Source organism: Mangifera indica, chromosome 3, assembly GCF_011075055.1.
Source record: "Mangifera indica cultivar Alphonso chromosome 3, CATAS_Mindica_2.1, whole genome shotgun sequence".
Classification (NCBI taxonomy): domain Eukaryota; kingdom Viridiplantae; phylum Streptophyta; class Magnoliopsida; order Sapindales; family Anacardiaceae; genus Mangifera; species Mangifera indica.
Window position 1 is genome coordinate 6,012,307 of NC_058139.1, and position 8,644 is coordinate 6,020,950.

Consider the following 8,644-nt stretch of genomic DNA (forward strand, 5'->3'; position numbering starts at 1 on the left):
TAAAGCTCTTAAATATCTCTTGAAGTTATGGAGGCTTTCTGCTTTGGAGAAGGTAGACACCATTAATATAAAATATTCTCAGATGAATTCAAACAACAAATATCAGAAACAAAGCAGATACGCCATTCAGGAATTTAGCATGTTTCACAAGCACACTGGTGTCCGGGACTCAGAAAGCTGCATCACACATATAGACTAGTACTTTTGATGATAATTGTTCGTGAAGGTTTTATTTGTAGGGCTTAGAACTCCCTGTCTGGGAACAGAATTGGGGCAACAAGAGACCATATGTATAGAGCTGCGGTTGCCCACCCTGTTGCTACCCTAACCCAGACAGACGGCCAACCAACATCCACCAGCTTCCCACTTTCCCCTACTGAGGTAGACCACCCAGTCAGAAGCATTGCCGAATACATGCTTGCAAGAGAGAATATTATGTGGAAGAAGGCATATGAATATGAAACCGGCTTAGCCTTTTCCTTTTCTTCTGGCTCCTCATTTTTGCTGTCCATTGGAAGCAAAGGCTTTCCTGTACCATCAACGGAAAACCCAAATGTTATATGATTCAGATAAAAAAATATTTGCTCATTTGTTTTCAAAAGTTAAGAAAATGCCTATGTTGCTCATCTGAAAGTAATGAACACCATTCAGATAAGATAAAAAATCATGCACAGGTATTTGGAACACATTTCACATTGCATATGCACGTTACATTGAAAAATAGAATAAATAACCAGCAATAAGTATTTACACAATCTCTTCAACACTAACCTGCACGAGGCGAACTTGGTGGAGAAAGCAGAGTTGTAGAAGATCCAGCACGCACTGCAGAATATACTACTGATAGAACAGTGGTAAGCAGACCAAGGGTAAGGGTGCTGGTGGATATAGCTTTAGAATGCCTGTGGAGACCATTGCATTCATAGTCCCTTGGTTCACTTGAAAGTCCACTGTAGCAAAGGTACATGCAATACAAAGATATAACCGAAGCTGGCAAAATACTGCCACCTACCTGTTGCATCAAAATGTTAACATTAATTGAAGTCAAGGGCTTTTATTTTTAAGAAAGAAATACCCGCTGCACTATGTAGCTGCACAAGGAACAAAAGAACAAAATGATGCAAGTAATTAATATTTAGTCATGGTAAAAAGACTATAGATATAAGAAATTTGTTAGTTGCCTCATTATTGAGAACTCTGACGAAACAAAGGTTATATACACTTGAATACCAAAACCTTCTCTGTTTCTCTCAACAAAATGTCTTAGCAAACTATTCCACCGCAACAGCACATTAAAAAAGCATGATTGACATGGGTTTAGATGTAAAACAGATAATTCCTTATCACTCTTCCTATATCTGAAATATACTCAAATCGTTTGAGCTTGGAAACTCAAAAGCAAAGCAATATATATATATATATTGAAATTTAGGTTTGACAAGAATGATGACATCCTCTACCAACCTATCATCCTGTCACCACTTCTGTCTTGGTATGATACTTTGCTAGCATTGACATACAAGATTTATACAAGTTCAGACCAAGTACATGAGATAAATAATGAAGGGAATAATAAATGCAAGCCACACTTACAGAAGGGTGCAGGGCAACCACAGCAAATAGGAACACAAAAATCAAGGTCATGACTATAACGAAAGTGTTGAGCCCACAGTCATGACCGGATGGTGTGAACCAATGGAAAAGAAGTCCCGAGAAGCCAAAGGTCAGCACGTAACAAACAAGGGAAACGACTAGTAGAGCAACATACCTATATAAAAAGAGAAATGCAATAACCCGGGAAAAGAAGAAAAAGGAAAAATCAAAAAACCGGTGAAAGAATGTAAAAGAAAGCACAGATTGTTAAAAATTACTAAAAACCAATACCAGACTATTAGAGGAAATGCTACACTAACCAGAACTGCTCATCATATCCAACCCATGTGTCATTCCATTTGTGCACAAAATCCAATAAAAGAACAACTTGAACAAGAAGAAATAATCCTGAACCGAACTTTGATATAGACTCTGTCAACAAAAGATTTTATTAATGGCTTAAATGTAAAAAATAATCTAACAGACAAATATATATATAACTCCATGTCAATTTATTGAAACCAAATCCACTGGATATTACCAAAAGAAACTCTGATTCAGAACAGAGCTTACCATAGAAGCTGACAATCTCATTCGGGAGGAAAAACATAAAAACCACCAGAAGGCACCAGCAGATGATTTTCATCATCCATCCACCATGATGCAAACCATCACGAGGATCTCTTTGAGTTTTCACACCAATCATCGCAATTGACAAAATAGTGAAAAAGAGAAAATTTCCCAAGCTAACTCGAAGCACAGCATCTGTTTCAAACCACTCCCTGTCAGGCGTCTGATGAAAATGATTAATCCCTGCACCAATAACACCAAAAAAAAAAAAAAGAGATTAGTTTCATCATTAAATTAAACAACTCCAAACTTGATGATATCCAAAACTCATTTAACTTATTGAACTGAGTTAAATCAGAAGTAAGTAAGCATCAAAAGCCGAGAAGTGGAACATCCAAAGATGCTTGAAACACATCCTGTCAGCATGACCAAGTACACCAAAAAATCAAAACACAGAGTCGCATGAGAAGACAAACTTCTTCACCCATCAATTGACATCAAACAATTCATTTTCATGTGCTGCATAGAAAATTGGCTTATATGTTTAGAAGCATACAAAATTACAAATTACTAGAGCTGAGAATTATTGTTAGGCACTTACCTAGCTTAAGTTTTATTGTTTCATGATGCTTCAATATGGTGTCAAGATTTGTGAGACTAAGACCTCTCATGTTCCAATCCTGAAAATCCCCAAATCTCTTAACCAAAATTAAATCATTAAGCTCAATGGCCCAAGTTATACCCACATGACACGTCTATGACTAAGCCCGATCTTACACATGAGAGGATAAATTAATAGTATAAATATTAGGGTAAGTTTGATCTACCTTACCAGACAACCTAATCATAGACGGACCTGTTTTTGGAAAAAAATCAAAGGCCATACATGCTAGGAAGGTTTACAACAGGTTTATAACAATTGCCAAAATATTTAGGGTGGGGTCTCATGAATTCCAGAACTTGAATTTTAACCAAAACTAATATCATTAGGCTCATTTATATGCTTTATGTTTTGGGACTGATGTCCCTTCAAAACAAAGACTAACAAAAAACTGGCATATCAAATACGTGGGTAAATTCATAATTGATAAAATTCACCCAGTTAACTTAAACACATTAAAAAAGATAGAAAAAATACAGGGCAATCAATGCCCAAAAAAAAAAAATTGAAAAGGTTGCTTACAAGGAATCTTCTCCATTAGGGGAGCAGCAACTTCACGAAGAATCCATGAAACAATTAAAGAGAGAGCAAAGAGCCCACAATACGCAATCCTAGCTGACTTCCTGCTGATACCAGACACCACAGTGCGACATGCATCACAAGCGCATGCTGCACAGCATGAAGCAAGGCAGGAGGCTGCCCACATCTTGTTCTTCTATCACAATTGAACCGAACCCCTTCAGAAAATCTGATAAATATATATATATATATATATATATATATATATATATATATATATATATATATAAGTTCTTGTTCAATATCATCCTTATTATGAACTGAGCAGTATCAATTCCAACAAATTCTCCACAGATAATCAAAACCCATAGCGTAATATAATTTACAATTCTATCAATAAAACCAAATTGAACCAAACCCTTAACATAATCTTCCAAATATATCAAAGAAACAACCAAAAAAATAAGATTTTATTTATTATCATCCTCATTATGAACAGGGTATTAAAAATCTGAACAAATTATGTATAAATGATGAAAACCCAGACATCAATATCAAGAATTCTAACAATCAAGCAAGAAATTAGAATCAACTAAACAACTTACCAAATCAAACCCCAAAAAACAAATAAATGAAGAGTATACCGTAAATGATTGTAAAGAAAATCGAAAATCAATCAAAGAATTGATAGATTAAAAGTCAGAGAGAAATAAGACTTGGACTTTTACCTAAGAAATATGATTGAATTGACGAAACTAAAAAGAAAGAAGAATAAAGACGACGATCACTAATGTTAAGCGAAGAATATAGTATATTAGTTGAGTCCGGGTCAGGTCTTTATTATCCTCTACGGTTTGGTTTAGCCAAACAAAAACAAACCTATTCCCGAACTTTTAAAAATCTAAACCTCAACTACTTATTTAATATTATTTAAAAAATTAAAATTTTATTTTTTTTCTTATATTATTTTTAAATATTAATTATTTTTTTTCTAATTTAATTTTAAAAACTTATTTTTCTTTATTACCTAGTGTTTTGTTATTTTATCAACAGAAATCGTAATGATGATTATTTTTAATAATTTATTTTTATATACCATCAATTTTAGTATTGACAAATTTTAACTTTTTAATAACATTTTTAACATATAAACCTTCTTTTTTCTGGTTAAAATCAAATAAGAAAACTTTTTTATTCAATTTGATGACATTATTAATCGTTTTCTCAATAATTGATGATGTAGTGATTTAAATTAGTTTGTATTAATCTTTAAACCAATTTTAAGATTGAATGAATTTTAGCAAAAAGAAAGTGATTAAACTTATCGTTTGGTGAAATTCAAATATGGTAAGCTCTATGAAACCTCTTTTATATTGGGCCAAATTTGAAAACTCTCATTTTCTAAATAACACTCCCAAAAATTTCGATTAAAATTGCATAAGCCCTCTGAAATTGATTAATTTTTAATTACCCTCAAATTTAACGAACACCCCCTCTCCGGTTGCTTTAAAATTTTTCCTTTTTTTTCCAAAATTAAATACAGATGAATCGATACAGTCTTAAAATTTTCCCAAAAAAGGAAAATATACTAAAATAGTTTGTTTAAGGATGGTTTCTACAGACTGGAGTGAGACAAGTAAGAGACTGTTCGATGGGCGACAGCGCAAGCCGCAAAGAGATCAGTATAAAAGCACGAAACTTTCACGACATTTAGAACTAGTCTTTAACGCGCAATATCCACTCACTCCACGTAATTTTTTTAATTTTTTTTTTCATTTATTTAAACCCCTCTTAGATTTGGCCAGATGTATCGCAATTAACAACGGTTCAGACGCGGACACATCAAGTGTATACATATAATATATAACGAACCCTCCTTTTTATTTCTACCAAGCAATAAGCCATAACTTCCTTCAGCTTCATCTTTTTCCTCTAACTGTAAGTGTTTTTTTTTTCCTTTTTTCTTTCATTGTTTTTTGGATGTTTTGTTGAGATCTGACGATTCGTGTTTTTTCTAGTTCTAAATGACGAGTGGATTCGAGGAGATCTTAGTTTGAATATGATTAATAATTTGCCAACCCCAGTTGTTGAAATTTCAATTTTGAAAGGATTACATGGATAGAGTTAAAATTAAAGAACGTTGACATGAATGGAGATTTAATATTTTGTTTGTTGAATTATATTGGTGATGAGCTAATTGAGCATTTGATGTATGTGTTTACAAGATATGGGTAGAAGATCTGAGTTTATGCAGCTGAACCGGTAACTTGTGTTGTATAATTTTGCATATGGTTCTTGTCATTCTAGATTTATGGGTTAAGTTTGGTGGTAGGTTTCTTGTCGTTGTGAATAATATCGCGGGATCAAATTGATCCTGTGCCAAGATCAAGATTGGGGATTAGGGGATTGGGATCATTTGGGAGGATTAGATGAAAAGGTAAAAGAGAAACGTGGGTAACAATTACTTTAGATGTTAAAGTTTCAAGGGAGGTTTTGGGATGTAATATCAGATAGCGGGGTTCGGGAGTTCGGACTTTGGAGTTTGGGGTGCTTATCCAGGTTAATTTGTATGGCTAAGAATTGTGATTCTGTTGAAGACTTGATTTTCCTTTTTCTGTTTTTTGTATGTTTTGCTTTCTTCACAGCCTCTGTGTTTTCGTATCTGTATTTCTGTGAGAATTTTCCATTTAACACATCACGCAATACAACAATTATGTGAACGGATGAATGGACCCTTTTGGGTTTTAGTTCAACTGCTGTTCAGCACCGATTTTGCTGTGCCTTTATTGAAACTTATCTTCTATGAACAATCTGTTGGTTTGACAGTTGATAATTCTAGTTAGCATGATTTTGGGAAATGTGTCAGATAAAGTGTTTCCTTCTTGTTCAGATCATGAATACTCTGCCTTTAATTTGTTAAGAACAATGTGTTTAATACAAATTCTTCTTTTAAAAAATACCCTGCCTTTAATTTGTTAAGAATTCAGAATTAAAGTTCAGGTTTCTTGTAGTTTGTCTCTTTTTTTTTTTGTTCATATTGTTTTTATTGTGTTTATATTTGGATAATTGTTTATCCTTTCTTTCTTCACCCATAGCCCCTGGTGTGGTCTCAGAATTTTGCTTTAAGTCTGATGCAGAAGCTGTTCATTCTCTCTTAGGACCTTAACTTCAGCGACCAACGGAATTTCAATTACTTGATATCTTTGACTTTTGTTGTGGATAGGTAGCAGGTAGCCTGTTTATATGCTCTAGATGATTGTGAGTGGTTTTTGTGTGTGTTGGTTGGGAGCAGCAGATTTTGAAAAAATTGCTGGGATGTATGAGAATCTAAAGTCAATAACTTCAACTTCGTATTGTGTTGTATTAACGTGATGATAGTGATTGACCATTAACTTTACATTATTATTATTGTTGTTGTTGTTTTCAATAGTAAAAAACATAGTCTTTTGTAATGTCCGTTTCTCTCAGTTGATGTGCATTTTTATTTTTTGAATTTTATGGCATTCATTCTCTTCTATTTTGAAAGTTTACCTTTTGATAGGCTTACTTGTTTGCTAATTTTTTTATTCATTAGAAACCTTGACTGTTCTTCTACACTGAATATGATTTTGATTATTATTAAAGTAGAATTCTATTTTATCTCTGTTAGTTGTGCTATTCCTTTCAAATGTGTGAATGATTTTCTAATCACTGTAAATTTATAAACATTTTCTTATCTACTTCAAATTATCATAGTTTGTTTTCTTTCCATTATTCCCCCCATTCCCGTTCCTAATCATCTACAACAATCTCCTTAATTGAGTCAAACTTAAATATGAAGCAATTTTCAGGTTGGCTGAGGAAGTTTGGCATACAAATAGGAATGGTTCTTGAAACTATTTTATCGCCTCATCGGAGGTCAGCATCATTCAAGAAGCAGTTTCCTCGAGATGAATTGGGTAGCTGGTCTACACTCCTCCAGCGGCATCGTTTCCTTTTGACAGCATTGGTTCTCTTGGTTTTTCTCTGTACTGTTTATCTCTATTTCGCTGTCACTCTAGGTGCCACAGGATCATGCACCAGATTAACTGGGGCAGAGAGAGCTCAGTGTCAATTAGAGCATGTGAAGTCCTCTCTTTCCAAGGGCAAACTTAAGCTTACCTAACATATACATCACAACCCAACATATATTGTTTTGTATGCTAATTTCCAGTTCTAAGAGGGTTGGGAATTTAAGAATGTTACGTAGTTACAGTAAATTATTGCTTCAACTTGATGCTGTACTTGTATATTGATTGATTGTATGAGAATTGGCTTTGGAAGGTATGTTACTTATATTAATTATTATTTTTCATCAATTTGGTTATTATTATTTTTTATGAAAGGACAATAAAATTTTGTTAGAAGAATTATAACTTATTTAATAAATATTCAGTCTTGCATATCCTTTAAACAATTAATATTAATACCTGTCATAATCTATATTTATGATTATTGGATTAAGAAAAAATATAATTCAGTTGTTCATAATCATAATTCAATTGTTAGTTTTAGATTGAAAATGAAAAAAAAAAATTTAATACGACAGATTAATGATTAATATTTGTATTAAAAGTTAACGATAATTTTACTATTATACTTAAAAAAGTAATAATTTATTATACAAGGTTTTATCAATAAAAATGGGTAATGGGTGAGTAAATAGACTTTTCAAATTTGAAGGTTGAAATTGGTAATTTCGTCAAAGTTGGGGTGGGAAATTGTCATTCAGGTTATAATTCACTTGGTGTCTTATGACAGAATAAACTGGTTCATGGTTAATACAATTTTTTTTTTTTTGTAATATTAAAATTGTCACGAATATTTTGACGCACCAAAGAACAAGGATGTAAGGACAAACAAAATTGAAGATCCCAAAAAGGGGTTGAAATTTGGCCAAAGACATTAATTTCACTTCAGACTTGAGTGTGAATTGATTAAATTTAAATTCTTATTTGTGAAATAATTTAATGTATGCATATTCATAAAAACAATAATATATTATGTAATTATTGACCATAATAAAACTAATTACATGATGGTGCAAACAACATTCGCATTTGAAAACTCTTGTAACAAAATATGGTCAAGAAAACTCTTGTAATAAAATATAGTCAAAATGGATTATTTTTCACTCAAATTTTAGTTTAATTTCAAAAATATTATAATTTTTTGTTTTAGGGCATATGATATGTATGATTTCATATTGTATGGGTGATTTTCAAGCAAATAACGCTTAATAAAAAATTATTAACAAACAAGAAAGAAAGAAAGAGATGATAA

The 8,644-nt window shown here is 32.5% G+C and overlaps 2 protein-coding genes across 6 annotated transcripts; one reads left to right on the forward strand and one right to left on the reverse strand.

The window, feature by feature from the left end:
- Positions 1–42: 42 nt before the first annotated feature.
- LOC123210367 (probable serine incorporator) lies at positions 43–4,227 on the reverse strand. 4 transcript variants are annotated; one of them, XM_044628678.1, is made up of 7 exons: positions 4,072–4,227; positions 3,347–3,572; positions 2,167–2,406; positions 1,914–2,025; positions 1,594–1,768; positions 772–1,012; positions 43–529 (listed from the first exon to the last, which is right to left on the reverse strand). In XM_044628678.1, exons 2-7 carry the CDS (start codon positions 3,528–3,530, stop codon positions 243–245), a joined length of 1,239 nt encoding a protein of 412 aa, XP_044484613.1. In that variant the 5' UTR covers positions 3,531–3,572; positions 4,072–4,227; the 3' UTR covers positions 43–242. The 4 variants fall into 4 exon arrangements, with proteins under 4 accessions (XP_044484613.1, XP_044484614.1, XP_044484615.1 ...); XM_044628679.1 differs by having other exon boundaries at positions 3,347–3,539; positions 4,072–4,212; XM_044628680.1 differs by lacking the exon at positions 4,072–4,227 and adding an exon at positions 3,949–4,068.
- A 621-nt stretch (positions 4,228–4,848) lies between these two features.
- LOC123212350 lies at positions 4,849–7,680 on the forward strand. 2 transcript variants are annotated; one of them, XM_044631454.1, is made up of 3 exons: positions 5,187–5,281; positions 5,362–6,573; positions 7,174–7,680. In XM_044631454.1, the coding sequence occupies exon 3, from the start codon at positions 7,206–7,208 to the stop codon at positions 7,485–7,487; it is 282 nt and encodes a 93-aa protein (XP_044487389.1). In that variant the 5' UTR covers positions 5,187–5,281; positions 5,362–6,573; positions 7,174–7,205; the 3' UTR covers positions 7,488–7,680. The 2 variants fall into 2 exon arrangements, 1 of the variants encoding a protein (XP_044487389.1); XR_006501537.1 differs by lacking the exon at positions 5,362–6,573 and having other exon boundaries at positions 4,849–5,281.
- Positions 7,681–8,644: the final 964 nt, after the last annotated feature.

Bases quoted from the DNA above. Each gene is read 5' to 3' on its own strand.
- LOC123210367 (XM_044628678.1), bottom strand. From the start codon at position 3,530: ATGTGGGCAGCCTCCTGCCTTGCTTCATGCTGTGCAGCATGCGCTTGT. The intron at 1,769-1,913 runs GTTAGTGTAGCA...CTTTTTATATAG, and splicing joins GGATATGATGAGCAGTTCTG to GTATGTTGCTCTACTAGTCG. The intron at 530-771 runs GTTAGTGTTGAA...TTGATGGTACAG, and splicing joins ACCAAGTTCGCCTCGTGCAG to GAAAGCCTTTGCTTCCAATG.
- LOC123212350 (XM_044631454.1), top strand. From the start codon at position 7,206: ATGGTTCTTGAAACTATTTTATCGCCTCATCGGAGGTCAGCATCATTC.